Source organism: Oxyura jamaicensis, chromosome 11 (assembly GCF_011077185.1).
Source record: "Oxyura jamaicensis isolate SHBP4307 breed ruddy duck chromosome 11, BPBGC_Ojam_1.0, whole genome shotgun sequence".
NCBI lineage: Eukaryota > Metazoa > Chordata > Aves > Anseriformes > Anatidae > Oxyura > Oxyura jamaicensis.
In genome coordinates, this window is record NC_048903.1 from 7,513,595 (window position 1) to 7,530,266 (window position 16,672).

The following is a 16,672-nucleotide window of genomic DNA, read 5'->3' on the forward strand; positions in this document are numbered from 1 at the left end:
TTTTCCCCCTGTACATGTACTTTGATGTTTAAGCACATTTTCTGCCTCCAAAGAATTTATTTTAAATAGATATTGGTACTTGAGAAGTAATTATTCAGCCACTTTAAATAAAATACTGCTGAATAATAACAATTTTGAATTTGTGTAGTATTTTTAAATTCAGGAAGTCCATCAAGATGCTGCATTCTCAGAAAATATTGAATGAGTTCTGTTTTTTTCAGAACATGCAGTTGTAATTTCTTCGAATTTAGTTTCCTGGTATACTTAGAACTCCCCAGAAAACATCAAACCTTTTGCCATAGCACTGAGTAGTATTGTGCTCTTCATGAGAAACTAAATGGTACTTAGACAACTAATAAACCTTGTTTTGAAAATGAATTTTCACATATTACCATGAGCAAAGCAATAACAAGGTTTCAGAATTATCCATACAAAGAAATCCTTTTCCTGTGAAAGTGTCTTTGGTTTACTATTTAATTAGTATTGCTTTATCTGTTCCTAAAATGTTGCCTGCTTCTTCTTCCCTTCCTATACCCCCCCCCCCCCCCCCCACCCTTGTAGCCTTTTGGTGTTAATCAGCCTGGTCCTTACATCATGTACACAACTGTAGATGCAAATGGATACCTGAAAAATGGATCAGGTAAGATAATCTCATAAGACATGACATCTCATAACACGACTAAATAATAGCAATAGTCTAGGGGAAGGAATTTGGATATATTGGATCATAAATCAGTGATAATTCTCTCACCTTGAACACTGTGCTCAGAACTGTTTATTCCACCCTAGAAAATATAAAGAAATAAGATATCCTGAAATATGCAGTACTTCTGTATTCATAGGTGCTATGGGCTTGAAAGTATTAACCTGCATTTGTTGGTTAAACTAGTAATTAATGCCAATATGAAAATGCAGAATACTCTTTCCAGGTGCACGAATTCACTTTAACCAACTTACCATCCTGCCAGTTTTGTTCGCGGTTTTATTGCTCTGAAATTTTTCTTCATAAGCGAAAGCTAATAAGAGCTTACTTGTTTAGGTAGAAACACTCAGAACTGCATCATGAGCTTAGAGATTTTCAGGTAGTCTCAGATAGGGCACGAGTCTGATATACTATGCTTAGGCTGCCAGTTCACATTGGGTACCAACTGGCATATCTCTATTATTGCAAATTACCAAGGTGAAGGCTGGCAAACTTTGTCAGAGCGAAGTCACAGTACAACCTTTTTAACCATACTGGAAAATCCTGGCAAAGGCTTGTACAGGATGGCTGTCCTTATTCATTATAAGCCAGAATTCCTGTGGACATGGAACTTACTTCAGGGTACTGTCTTGGTTATCTGTAGTCCCAAATAACTTGAATCTGTTGGCCTACTGAAGCCAATTTTAATGGAAACATATGTGCTTCGAGTAAAACTTCACCAGTTCCTTAAAAATCAACAGTTAGGTAGAAAACAGAATTCCATGTGAGAAAAAGACTTTACTTGGAGATCAACAGTGATTTGGTCTGTTTTGTCCTCAGGCTGGCCATATGGTCGATCTACATACAGTTGGAGTTAGCCGTAGCCGGACATGTTCTTGCCCGAGCAGTAACAAAGGAGCATAGTGGACAAAAGCTTAGTGTTCTCTGGAGGGATTATGGGGACATAGAATGTAAGGCTAAAAAGTGTTGCAGGTTCCAGCCAAGAAACAGGACTGCTTGCAAAGAGATGTGGGAGAGATCCATGCAAATACAGGCATGTTTTATTTCACGGTTCGTGTCCTGGTTTTGAAGGCATTTTTACTCAGCAAGATCTCTAGAGATACCTATTGTGTTGCCCATTTGACTTTATTGCTTATTGGAGTGCCTGTTCTGTTCTTGATGACTGGGTAACTTGGTTTTTGACCTATTTTGCTGACATGTTGCATATTAATCATAGAGTTCAGTTATGAAGGTGTACATGAAGATGTATAAAGACATGTTATTGTACTCATTCCTCTTTTTAAAAGACCTAAATCCTTGTTTTTTCAAAAGAGCAAAAGTGTCAACAGCTTGGAACACATTTAGTATCTTTATAAAGAGTAAAACTCCTTACTTTCACAAATTTGTGTAATAAAAATTGGTGTTCACTGATCTTTCTGCTGTTAACTAAACTTGCAGTTGGCCACTACCCCTCTGTACTCGTCAGGGCTATCTTCTTGGAGTATGGACCCATTAATAAAGCTTCTTGACAGTTGCTGTCACAGTTGCTGGAATTTACTATAATTTCTGGATTAGAAAATGTCTTTCCAGACTGCCAATTAAAGTTCATTCAGTGTATTCATTGAATGAACATGCATCTAAACGAAGAAATCAGTGGGTTTCAAGTAGTGTAATGTATTTACTCCTTCAGGCTCACTGGGACTTAACGTGGGCCTGCCTAAATTTGGTACACACATGCAAATATAAACTTAATGAAAACACAGCTTCATAGTTCCTCTGGCCATGTGACTTTTGAGTAGATACCTACGCACAATCTAACTATCAAAGAATCAGAAGTACTGCCTCTGTAACAAAAAGACTTTTTTGCATAAGTAAATAAACACGTTAGTAATACAATCAAACGTATCTTTTTGTCTTTAGGAAACTGCTATAAAGTAGCTATAAATCAAAGAAACTACAACACAACCTCTGCTCAGATCTAATTATACTCATTTAGATTCATTGTTCATGTAGTTGGAATGGTTTTTCACTCTGCCACGTATCTGTAGTTAACACAATTTCAGACTTAAGTCCTATATTTTAAGTGAGGTCATAATATACATTTATAAAACCATGTCTGACAGCAAGTAGAATCTGTATTATCAGATCCTTAAACACTTTATTGTATCCCACATATATATACATAAATGATAACTGTAGAGGATTGCATGTTGGCAGACCTGGTTAATTTATGATATACTGCTTTTAAAATTAAAGTTATTTTTTATAAATTGACTTAGTTTTAAGCAGAAGATGAAAAATAATGCATTTATGGGGTCTGAATGCAGAATATTTATTAAAAGCTTAATTCACAGAAATATAAGCTGATTTTAAACCTTACCTTGAGGAAATGTAGAATTACAAGTTTAGTACAGGTTACAAGTTTGTGTTTGACCCTTTAGCACTCGTTATTTATGCAATCCTATAAAATAACCTAGTGGCAAAATAAAGATGATTGAACTGCTGGCATCTGTGTCATGGAAGAATGCACACAGCTTACACATTCATTTTATCTGTGGTGAGGAAAGTTGGCTTAAAATTTGGACCTAATTTATGTATCATATTCTTAATCTTTGTTTTCCACTTTCCTCTTCCAAGGAAAATAAACATCTTTTTTTTTCCTTAAAGACATTATCTTAGGTTTGGTTGGTTGTTTGTTTTTTCAAGGGGGTTGCTTTTAGAAATTGAATGTTTTTTACAATTTATGCTGAGAAACAGCTATCAAATATGATTTAGTACTGCTATAGTACCATTCATCTTCACTACTACCATATTTACAATAATAAAAAACTGAGTCCAATCATGATGAATTTCCTCTTCAGTTTTGACATTACTGTTATTTCGTAATTATTTCCAAGTGTACTTATGACCCTCACAGTATTGCTACAGGGAATTTCATAATACTCTTTGATCGGTTCCTGAATTGTAATATGTTAATAGATTTTTTTTGTCTTTAATTTCGACAAGTGCTTCTCAAAACTGAATTTTCTGTAGCTATTAAGTTTGTACTTAAACTTTCTTCTCTTTCAAGTCCTACTTGTAAAATTCAGTAAATGCTTCTCTAACTGGAATTTTAATGCTATACAGGATACTCTCTTGAAAACATTTGTCTGTTATATCAGAACTGTGTTCTATTTGACTGTCAGGAAATACCTCAAGCAATACTTTCATGTATGTGTATTGGTTGACAGTACCAAACCCAGATGGTATTTTTGGGCCACTTATAAACCTACACATGATCTTTTCCACATTAAGTTTAACAATATAGCATCAATACCATTTTAAAGCTATTTTTTGTCAACTTATTTCTATTCTTTATATAATACCATGGAACAATCCATATCCAAAGCTTTGAATTTTATGAAAGCAATAATGAGGGAATCTGATAGTTTGTTGTTACATTTTTTTATATAATATCTTTCCCAAAAAGTAACATGAATAAAACATTGTTCTTTATCTAATGAGAATGGTGTTCAGCATTCAATTTAATTTTTCATGTCAGCTGATGCTACTTGTCTTTACCACTGGTCTTAGCATAGGAACAGTTATTGGCTGGACCGCTGAAGCCGAACTTATCTATTCTTAAGTTATCCTTCCATCCCAGGGCTAAAGTAAATCATACAGTAAATGAAGAAACATTCACCATTCTGTTTCTGATGTTCCTAATTCTGCAGGTCTGTAGTTCAGAAATACAGTATCTTTCACATATACAATATTCATGCGAAAAGTAGAATAACAAGGCACATATGGCTGTCCTTATCAAACTCATTTTAAGGTTCTTTGATCTGCCAAGTCTTAACTACAGGAAATTTGCATAATTGAGAGGGTTTTTTAAAACATTGTTAGAATTACTCTCTCTACTATTAACACTGCAGTGTGCTGCTAAAAGATAGCAGAATAATAATTAGCGTATACTCAGTGCTTTTACTTCTACATTGCTCAATTCTCTTTTAATCTTAAACAAGAAATACTGTTAAACTAGCTACAAGGAATAGCAATTACCAAAATAAGCATTAGAATTGAGAAGTATTGGACCTTACATCTTTTGTTAACATCTCTACAGACCTTTCCTCTCTGAGAGGGAATTCAGTTGTAACAACTTTTAGTATTGAATAAATTTTATGATCAAATCAAGGTCTGTTGTAAATCTGGGAGAAGTAGGCAAACTAATTTCAGGCATGCACTCTCATCTCTTTTCTGCAATCTGCCTTCTTCACTCCCTATTTCACCTCTTGGAGTTATTTTTTCGGAGATTCCACAGTTAAGTGTGTGTCATCCAGGATTTTTAACTCTTCTGTATTTCTGAGTTTTTATTGGCTCCTAAGAAATTTCTAATATTATTCTGACAGTTTTTCAGCTGAATCCTGCATTCAGCACTGCCTGACAAAAACTAGAGTAGGCTGAAGTTGAGCACAGATTGAATTAAAGCTGTTTTTGTGAGCTGGGGGGATACATGAGATGAATTTAGTGAAGTTAATCAAATGCAATTTTCGGGGCTTTTTTTTTAGGGATGCTGAAGTTTAAAAAACAACGAGAAGCAAAAAGTCAATTGTGATAATGAAATAGTAGCATTACTGAATCTCACAGGTTTTGAATGTGTTTGCTTGAAGACTGCAGTAATACTGGCCTTATCGAACTGGTATCAGTTTATACAGCTCTATTTATTAACAGCCCTCACCTTGGCTAAACTGCAGTTATGCCATTTTTGCAAGCTGGAGTGGTCCACAGTAATGATCCTTGGTGTTTTCTTGAAAAGACTACCTACTTGATATTTTTAGTTTCATTTATTTTATTGTCAGTAACACAAACTGATTTTCTTAGAACTAAGTGTCCATATGGACTTGGAAAAACATAAATAAGATCAGATACTTTAATGCAGAGCAGCTGGTTAATTTACTGGAGTATTTTCATAAACTGCACAAGTCCAATTTCATATTGTAGCACCAGCACAAGAGAAGCATCTTTATTAGATTGTTGCCTAGTCAAGGGCTGAACAAGTTGAATGGTAGGATTGTCGTGAAATTTCATACTATGACATTCTATGAACATCTGGCTACCTCTAGCCATTGCCATTTTTTTACTCCATTTTTCTTCCTCTCTGCTACCTCTTCCCTCTTTACCACAGTCCAATTTTATTGTGTTCCTAGTTGCTTTCTCCCTCTTCCATGCAACATCAGAGACCTCAAAATACCTTCTCTTTCTCTTCTTTGTGCGAGGGCCTGGCCTTGAAGTCTGTCTGTCTGCTGCTTTACCCTCAGATGAGACTAGCAGTCCATAACCATAGCAGTACTGGCTGGCTCCTTACTGTGTTGACAAGCCAAACTGCTGAGGGAAAAGTACAGTTCCTTCTAAATCTTCCTGTGATAAAATCACCTTTGGCAGAGAGAGCCTGCTATTTTATGCAGCGTGTAGCTTACCAAAACTATTTTTGATACGCTTTTAGATGTACAATATCTTACATAACAGACAGACCCTTGAAATTACACAAGCAAGGCCCAGCCTGCATGGAGCTTCAGGTTGATCCATTGTTTCATGTTTTCACTTCAGCCTTTTAATTCACTTCAGCCTTTTAATTTTCTCTCTTGAAATATGTCAATAGACTTATTTTTGACTTTGTAGTTAGTATGAAATGAATAGGTTCATAATTACAGCTTGTGTATACCAAAAATACTAATCCTGTGGGCAAGGAACCACAGAACAATAAATTATTCAGGTTTACTCGAAGACCAATAGCCATGACTATGCATAATGTTACCCTATGATTAGATTCTTTGGATTGCTTGTATGGATCAAGTTGTGATTTGTTTAAGCAGCTGTATGGCTGAAGTTGTATGGACTGACAATTTTTACAATCCTCATTTAAAGTTTTTTCATTTTGTTGTTTTGGCTTTGTTTTTGTTTTAAGCCTTCTGTGATAAAATGACCTTTTACATGCTGTTAAGTCATGCCCTTATAGCTTTTGGAAATCTGCTTACTCTTTGTTGTTGCATTGAGCTCTCATGCTGGTTAACTAAATTGGATTGTGATGTGAATGCTAAATTCATCGCTGTAATAGCTGCTAGACACTTGATGTAAACATTACAGCATGTACAAGACAAAGGAAGTTTAATTTCGGTAGTCACTTGACATTGCAAGATTCATTAGGTAGAATTTCACTATTCACTATATAGAAAGAAGACTGTGTTCATAGTAGAAGCTTCAATCATTTAATAAATGAATACCTGAATTCTGTTAAGAGGGGTTTTCTGGTCACTATATGCGGTGATACAGTATGTAGTACGTTTTTCTATGACTTCTTTTTGTATAGAAACCGTATTTGAACTCCAGCAATATTGCATGCAATATTGCCAAACTTCAGATATTCAGGTGTGAACATGTGCAGAAAGTTTGAATATCAGCAACATTATGATTTAATTGTTGCTTTACTTGAAGAGTTGGTGTTTCCAGTTTTAATTCTCTAGTTTTGTGGTCTAAAGTCATTTTTAATGAAAACATATTCTAATGTAGTTATGTCAGCTTTGGAGCTTGGGCTTTCAGAAGTATCACAGGTGTTAGTAGCACTGTATATAATAGGCATCTAAGTTGCAAGTGTGCACATTCAGTCCACTTTCCCCTTTTATTTTCAGGGCTGAATTCCCTGTGGTGCTTATGAGATTCTAATATTCGTGCTGTGGAACCAGATCACTTGCTAAGAGGCTTTATAGAGAATCCCCCATAGGATCTGGATCAGTTTGCCAGAAATTGAGATTACAGGAGTTCTACTTAAATCGAGTAATTGACTACCTTAGAAATAGGATGTTGGTGAACCTGTAGATAGCTCCAACATAGAATGTTGTTTTTCCCTTACAGTCTCTCACTTAGTTCTTTATAATTACATGTTCTGTGAGGATGTAACTTGCAACCACTGTAATCCTCTTGTCATTAAATCAAATTATTATTTGAGAATTTATGATCGTTTTCTTAGCTAACTTTGTAACACAAAAAAACAATAGCTAGTGATTACTACTACTAAGAATGTGAACCTTCACATGTTGAGTCTGAGCTTGTAAATCAGTGAGGCAAGAGACTTGGCACTAACCATATCAAAACAAACATCAACAGCTCATTTCTTCTCAACTAGTAACAAATAGTAGTGTTTGTTTGACATAGAAATGGTGCTCAAAAGAATCATCTTACCTAGAAATCTCAAGCATTTAAGCAATTCTCTAGTGCCCACAAGCTTGGAAACGTGGGATTGAATCTTTAAGAGTTAAATAATCTTGCGGTTGTTCAATTTTTTAAAAACATTTTTATGGCTCACCCAGAAACATGTGTTTGTATAGAACAGTTTGTTTTGTTTTTTTTTTCAAAATACTAACTTGAGTTTCCTTTTTAATTTTATTACAGCTGGACAACTTAGCCAATCGGCACATTTTGCTCTCCAGTTGCCGTACAATGTGCTAGGCTTGGGACGTAGTGCTAATTTCCTCGACCATTTGTACGTTGGCATTCCTCGTCCTTTAGGAGAAAAGGTTAGTTGAAATTTAAGATTGTCAAACTACTATTTGTGGTGTTACCTTTTGTAATAGAGTTTAGAGATAAATACTGCTAGGATACTTATTTCAGAAGTACAAACATCAAAGAAATTTGCCAAAAAAAAAAACCACCATATAAGGCCTGGTTTTGGGGGTGAGTGTGAGCCCTAAAGCTATAACAGTAAGAACAAAAGATGACTGGAATTGTCTATAAATGTTAGCTATATGGTGCTTGTTTGTATCATAAATGCATGTTAGGTCTGGTGGATCAATTATTATGGTCTCAGATGTAAGATTTCCCTGGGGCTGGTCTGACTGGCCTGTAAACTCAGAATCCTTTCTGCTTTGGTGCTGGCACCATGATCAATATGATGGGAGGTGCAGATTGCCGTGATAATCTAAATTTCAGGTGAAACATGAAAGTAGGGTCCTGACCACTCTGTCTTTAAAAACCTGATGGTACTGCTTTAAGGTATTTTTATTAATATACTGTCCAAATTGTGATTTGGATAATTGCTTTGCCTGCATAAAATTCCTCTGCAGAATTGGTTCTTTTCTTATTTCCCTTTTATGTTGTTGCTTTATACTTTTTAAGCAGATACTATGTTTCATGTTAGCAACACTTATTTTGCTTTTTGTTGTTGTTTTTGGAAGGGAATAGTCACTTATACTTACAAAAAGGAAAAAAAAAAAAGTTGATTTATGTGTTTCAACAGAGAATTTCAGAATTCTTTGCTCTTAAATTAGTAATTGTTTGCTAGGAATTGACATAGTCTTTGTTCTTCTTTCAGTCCGTAAGAAAACAAGAATGGACAGCTATCATACCCAACTCCCAGCTTATAGTCATCCCATATCCTCATAACGTTCCTCGAAGGTAATTTCATCATCTTGAATTGAACTTCACTAAATTACATTATTAATGCCTATAAAATCAGGCATTATGTGTAGGTTAAAAAGCCACTTGTCTAGAAAGTAAATCGAAAAACAACCAAGGAGGAGGGAGTTAGCTCTCTTCGTGTTGTAGCTTCTGTGACTGGGCAGAATACTCGTGAGTATTCACGTGGACTCCTGTGTAGTAACCATTAACAATCAAAACCTATTACCAGCTCAACTGTTGTAAATAATAACTTACTTTCTAGATTTACCAGCATTCTTTTTGACAAATTGCAAGCATGGTAATGATGGAAGCAAGCATTTCTGTTTTGCCAAACATGCAATTTCTGCCTAGTTGCATATAAAAGCTTTGGTTCAGCCCTTCTGAATGGTATCTGTTGCCATAGGTATGAATGTTTTTCTTTAAGTAGAGGTAAAGGGGTTACTTACACAAGAGCTACAACACTGAATTCATTTTACAATTAAAATGTTTATCCCAGAAAGAAGCATGTTTCTGTCTGCTATTAGAGAAAACATGAGTCGCATATTCCAGCTGCTTTTTGCCGCTTGATCTACTAGTGAGGTCAGTTGCATTTATCATGCAGAAATGATTCTGACATCAGTTTCAGCAGCTAATTTTGCTATAGAACAAGTAACAGTTGAGAAGTGATGTGCCACTTGAGTTGCTAATTAACAACCACAGGAATAACATCTGCTAGAAGTAGAAAATTTGAGACTTGAGGTATTTAAAGGTATGCATTATATAGAAACTTTCTCAATTGTCTTATCCTTAAACTATTTTTGCTTTCTTATATTCATGGACACTGTAGAATAGTGTAGGATAGAATTCCAGGAGAAAACAGATTTCATAATAAATGCTTCTTAAATTCATATTTTCTTTTAATATAAGTGTCATTTCCTGAGAGGCCTCAACGTAAGGGATCCTGCTGACAGCTTTCCCATGACAGGAAGCCTGGTGTATAAGCATGGTGTTACTGAGCCTCAGGACCCCACAACATTCTGGAGATGTCTTTCAGATGGCCTTAAGGTGCCTAGTTTTATTGCTCTCCAGCATCTTCCTGACATAATGAGCTGGTTCTTTTGCCTACAACTACAGTTGTCCCTGGGTAACCTTCAGACTGAGAGAGTCGTAACTAACTGTTCCCCATGAGCTTGTTCAAGAAGAGCTTCCTTTGTGGGGTAAACTTCACCCTGCTTCTCCATCTCCCCAGGTCCCAGACAGTTTTGTGGAAGGCTTTCCTATGCACTTTACTTTGTCCCAGGGGGACAGTGTGAGATAACTCTAATGAGGAAAGCATCAGTCCCTGAGGATATCCATGGCATTCCTGGATAGTTAAATAGCAACTGAATTTCAACATGGCATTACCTGAAAATAATTATATTAAGCCATATATTTCTATGTAAAGACCATTAAGCTCCAGTCTTCAAGTATAGCCACTAGGTTTCTGTGGACCAAGTTGTTATGTGTTAACACTAGCAAGTTCTTTTCATCTTTTTAAATTAAATCTATTTTCTGCTCCCTAATGAAGGGTATTAATGTTTCCTTGGGTTTTCCTCTTTTGTATAGCTGGAGTGCCAAGCTGTATCTGACCCCAAGTAACATTGTGCTGCTAACAGCTATAGCATTAATTGGTGTCTGTGTCTTCATCCTGGCAATAATTGGCATATTACACTGGCAAGAAAAGGTAAGCTGAATCAGTAGTATTTTTCTGTTTTCTATACTATTTAACATTTCCTGATATTTTATAGTGTTGTACGTTTTTGAGTAGTTTTCTGCAGTATAACTTGACACACACTGCATTAATTCTCAAAAGGTATTTATTATTAATTCATTAATTTATTATTATTGCAAGCTTGAAAATTGGCATTGATTATTATTTAAACTCTAAGACACTTAAAAATGGAAGTGACTAAAAACATGGATAAGCTTTTGCTATTAAGCTCTTATTCCCAACTAAATGCAAAGTTTTTGTTTTATATCTAAGTGTTCTATTTTGCGGAGTTTAGAGGAGCACTGTACTCAGAAAATGGAACATAAATTCTATTTACTTATCTTGAGTTCTGCTGGTAATCTGAAAAAAGGAAAAACATCTCTCTATCTTTGTTGATTGCACTAACATTAGCATTCAAGATGGTACAGGGAGTCAATCGTGTGCATATTGGCTGCTTGCTCTGTGTGTCTGAATTATACATGCAGTGTATAGAAATCCATTGATTTGAAGAAGCATTTTGAAAGGGGCCTTTCATGTCACAAAAGAAATGCATTCCCGTTTTTCTTAACTATGTGCAGTTCGCAATCATATCCAACTGGCAGAATTGCCAATAAATGCTACTACATACCCAAACCATAATCTTAGCTGTCAAATAGAATTACTGCACATTTTGACATGGTAGAACTGTTTGTTATTTTGCGCTCGTGGAAATAAAATGACCTTGTTAAATATATAGATAGGCTTTGCGCATGCTTCATATTTAAATACTATTTGTCTGTCATTCTCCACTCTTCAAAATGTTAAATACGGTCTCCAAATAATAGCAATGCTGGGTATGAAACACCCAAAGCAAGGAAATACACATTTTATAATGACTGTCCTTAATGTGTCCTAATGTACCAAGAAAGCATTGCTAAATGGTAGCTTGGACTATGCACTGGCTGGGTTTAACTCTGTCTTCAAGACATCTTGAGTGACGAATAACAAAAAATATATTTAAAAAAATGGGTTGTGAAGGAGTAACTATATGCCAATTCTGTCTGGAGAAACTGAGGTTTTATGTCAATGTTGAAAACAATTCTTTATGTAATAATTCATATATTTTAATCTAGAAAAGCACTCAGCCCAGAGTGGTTGCTTTCTGAACCCTTTTAAACCCCATTAAGTGTATGCGAATGAAATGGTATTTGCTTATATGTTAAACTCCTTTGCAGCAGCTGCGTCTTGCTCAAAATAGGCACAAATATTTAGATTTATTATGTTTATTTGCAGAGTACTATATAAATACTTGTTAATTCCAATAATTTTCCAATGCCCTCCCATTGATTTTTACCTTCCCAATTTTTAGAAGAAATGGTTGAGGTGTAGAACAAGACAGAATCCTGACCACAGCTGAACTGCGCATCACTGGCATGACCGGGGATTAAATTCCGAAGTTTCTTGTTTCTGAGTTTATGCTTGCTTTACTGCCTCCTTCAGTAATCCTCTCATAAAAATACTGTTCTGCCTAAATGCTGTTTTCCCCTGCAGATTTCTAGAGTACATATCACAAAGAAAGAAAGGGGAAATGTACAGGCAGTTACAACCTCTTCTTTTCCCCCAGAGGATATATTGGTCTGTAAGCTGCAGTGTTCTATTCAGCAGTTAAAATAAACCATGTACTTTGACCTCTGCAGAGAAGTAGCCGAAGTTCTTAGTCTACAGTAGTGCTTATGCACTCATTTACCAGCCACTACTGTATTGTTTAAATAACTGTGGTATTTAGGGATATTATGTTGCTCTGTCATTCCTTAGAAATTTTGTATCCACTTTAAAAAAAAAAAAAAAAAAAAAAAAGCTTTCAAATCTCAGTTCCTAGTTTTTACTATTACTCCTCTTACAACAGTAGTCTGCTACACTAGCTGAGGACCTCGATGTTCCTGTATTCTGATTCTTTTTAATTTGCTTTGTGGTGTTGGCGCTGTGCATTGACGATAATCCTGCTAGGCAGCTTTGGATGTGTTCTTATTTCCTCAGAATATAAGTTGGTCAAATTTTGAAGTGGTAATTTTTTCATGAAGCAGACAAAAAATGGAGTGAAAATTACTTTTTAAGTGAGACCACAAAAAATGTGACAAGCATTTCAGTGTCAGAGTATGCCGCTCCCCTCTTCCCACCCCATTTTTGACATTCAGAATACTACTGGCATTGATAAAGTCACTGCCAAAAAGCCAGGCTGATGTATGTTAAACTTCCCTGACAGCTCTGCTGCTGCTACGGAATGCAACAAAATCCATAGCTAACCCAAAGGAATCGCTGTCACGTATAAACGTTGTGTGATGGGGAAATCGTTGGCCTTGAGCCAGAGCAGATGACAAATGTTCATGGCAGAACACATGCACTGATTTCTACCAAAATTGTCATGTATATTTATCAACTCGGGTACAAGTCTGAATGCCCACACAACAGCATACTGTAAAGGGTTTTTTTGTTTTACTCATCGTCAAAAAAAGTATAAGCAAGCTAAAAAACCATTTATATCTCTTTTTGCTGATTTTTCTTACGATAAGATTTACAGAGACTTGTCTGTCATGAGACAAACATTGGTTTCTAGAAAAGTTCACAGTGTGTTCAAAATCCAGGAACAGCTGCTTTCCTACTCTGCCACTGCTTTAAAACACAAGAGGAGGCAGGTGGGAGAGGCCATGTAATTGCACGTTCCCTGGATTCTAGGTACAACTTAAATATGCTTCTCTTTTCCAAGCGCCATCCAAACTACTCTTTCAGCAGATCAGTGTGTGCTCTGCATAAATAAGCAGGGAAATGCATCCTACCTCACATTTTCTCAATAAAAACAAAAACATGGAACAGTCTGTTTTTAGCCCACTTGGTGCTGTTAATTGTTCATCTTTGTCTGAATTTGTATTTAAGAATTTTTTTAAAAAATTTCATCTCAAGTGTAACATAGACGGCAACACTTACAGTTAATCCAGAGTAATTTCATCTCATATTTATAATACAGACTAAAGAAATACACACTAGCAAACATCTTTTGTTTTCGAAATATTCCTCTTTAAAAAGCATTGTAAAGAACAACAGAAAATAATGGGTCATAAATTCAAAAACAGCCGAGCATTAACAGCAGAAGCCAATCTTGAGTAGATTATTGCTGTTACAAACTGACATCACTTAAAAGCTAATTATTGAGGCTTTTCCTAAGCTTTTTGCATTTTGTCAAATGAGTGACTTGGAGAAAATCAACCATTCTCTGCCATTTGTCAACTCATTTCTATAACAGCATTGCTGTAGATCCTATGAAGTGTTTAATTATTTTTATTTTCATTTTTCAGAAAGCAGATGACAGAGAGAAGCGACAGGAGGCTCATCGGTTCCATTTTGATGCTATGTGACATGCCTTAATATTTGTGAAGGAGCTGCTACTCTTTTGCTTAATTGAAATACTACATTCTGATTTGTAAAATGATTACTGTGGAAAATACTGCTGGTGTGCTATTTGTAAATGTTGCATTATTTGGTATTTATTTGGAACGTATTAAAGGTAGAGCTGAATGTCTCGTAAGGCCTTCCAGGAAAAACAAAATGTATATGATAGCATTTGGTCTTTATTTAACAAAACTGTACATTTATTTTTCCTAGTATGAGGGATCATACTGCATGTACCATTGTTTACATACCACCCATTCTTCAGTAATACTCCGATAGAAATAAAGCTGTGTAAATAACGTTTAGCATTTCAGTGAGCAGAACACTTTGTACCACGTGAATGGGTATTGTCATTTATACATTCCTGCAAAGTAAACTGCCTTTCTGAAAATCCATCTTGAGCAATTTCTCAGATGATGTAATAATTAATTGATTGTACTAAATGGTGCTCCATCTGAAGTAGTCTGCATTTTTCTTTATTAAAATCCATATGTGCAATAGTTAAGAATTTAGGAATTGGAGAACTAAAAGAAACCTGTGCAGTTGATGCTCGTTCAGTAACTCATGGCATAGATACAGCATTTGTATGTTGGTTCTGGAGAGAAGATGACACATTTAAAAATACATATATAGTCATAAAATGTATTCGCATGACACAAACAACGGCTTTTGTAAGTAAACTGTAACCAAGCTTACTTTAGGAAGGCCTAAAGTCACGGAAGTAACTTTAGGGGTGTTTTTGCTATTTATTTTTAAGAAAGGTGGGGGAAATGTTGTTTGGTCAGATGTTCTTGTCTTTTAAAGAAATTAAAAGAATTTTGGAGTGGAAGGAGAACGAGCATTGACTCCCTAAAATTCATTATTAATGGATGAAATTTGCAAAGATGAAATCAAGAATGTAATAGGAAGCTCAGAATAAGCAATGTACAATATGCCCAAAGTGTAAGTCTGTAATAACTACAAAAGAAGAGTAGCTCAACTCCGTATTAAAGTAGTGATTCATGTTAGAGTGGCTCACAATAATCAGGACCCTGGTATACTCTCTAGAAATAATCAAGCTTGTATTTTTGATAGCTGTTCCTATATCCATAGTGATATTAGTTTATTTATTATTGTGCATATAAATCTGTCGGCTTGCATTCTTAATAAATACTGTTTGATAAATTAGAACACACTTTCACAACAAACAAACTTTAAAGGCATTGGTCTTGCAGGCAATCACCTCGGTAGTGTTAGTGATCAGTATCTCCTCCACGCTGAAAGCCGGTATGCTTGTCAATACAGGAGGAGTTAAGAGAGCAGGTACAAAACTTGAACTGATTGTGTCCACCCTGAATCACAACTCAAACACCTTGTCACGGGGCCAGTGCTGAACTGGCCCGTTATAATAGCAGCTCCAAGCCAAAACTGAGAAAAGTACTGAAAGTCTCCTCCATTACCAAGTTTTTATTTATTATTTCTTATATGAACTGTTAAGATTCCAACAAAGGAGACTGTCATATTACATTCCCCCAATTATTCAGAACAGCATATTTTCTTAATATGCACCTTTAATATTTCTCTTGAAGTAGCATGGAAAGGTAGATTATTTTTTTTTAGATAAATCCTTAAGGCTATTGTATTTGTTAAACCCCATTGATAGAATTCTCTCCTAATAGCAAATTTAATAAAGGGTTTCATAATTAAGAGGAAGCACAATTTAATGTGTTCTTTCTTTTGGGTGGTTGGAGAACAAGGCTAAATGCAAAATGCCACTGTGGCAGCAAAGTCAGCTGTAGCTCTCTGTCACAATATAACAAGCATAGATTAGCCTCCTTATGTTTTTTGGAAGAAAAAAAAAAAAAAAAAAAAAACAATTAGGAATGAAATAACCTCATGCTGACATTTAAGCTGCTGTCAAGTTAACAGAACAATGAACTCAGTATCTGTTGCTTTAAGGTGGTTTGCATGTTCAGTAGCGCATCATTGCATCCCTTCATGTACAACGCTTTCTTGGAGCCTTAATAGCTTTCTTATAATAGACTTTATGACAGGTTCCAACTGCTCAGAGCTTGGCTTACAACAGTCCACGCATATTATTTTGAATTAAGGCATTAAATAGTGTTAAACCTCTTGTCAAAGGTTTTGTGTCATACTTTGGCTTTCTTTCTATTCCATAGGCATCAAAAATTGTTTCAGTAAGGTTGTTACCCTTCTACCAGCAAGTTTAAGAAAGCAATATCAATTAGAAAGCGTATTTCCAGGTAATCTTCACTGGAACCAAGAAACAGTTTTAACTGCGTAAATTTTCAAAATACATCCACCCTAATACAGCCCTGGTGAGAAATGCTATTGGAAGGCTTCTTCGGTGTGAAATCTCACCTATATAAAAATACTGTTGACATGCCAACTGACAGATGGCTGTTGAA

At 35.5% G+C, this 16,672-nt stretch overlaps 1 protein-coding gene across 1 annotated transcript in view; it reads left to right on the forward strand.

The window, feature by feature from the left end:
* The window catches only part of ITFG1 (integrin alpha FG-GAP repeat containing 1), a 72,900-nt gene extending 56,516 nt beyond the window's left edge, over positions 1-16,384 (forward strand). Inside the window, exons 14-18 of the mRNA XM_035336753.1 lie at positions 562-640; positions 8,108-8,232; positions 9,027-9,109; positions 10,697-10,814; positions 14,171-16,384. Coding sequence (XP_035192644.1) covers positions 562-640; positions 8,108-8,232; positions 9,027-9,109; positions 10,697-10,814; positions 14,171-14,230 — 465 coding nt within the window. The 3' untranslated portion in view covers positions 14,231-16,384. The remainder of the gene's footprint in view (positions 1-561; positions 641-8,107; positions 8,233-9,026; positions 9,110-10,696; positions 10,815-14,170) is intronic.
* Positions 16,385-16,672: the final 288 nt, after the last annotated feature.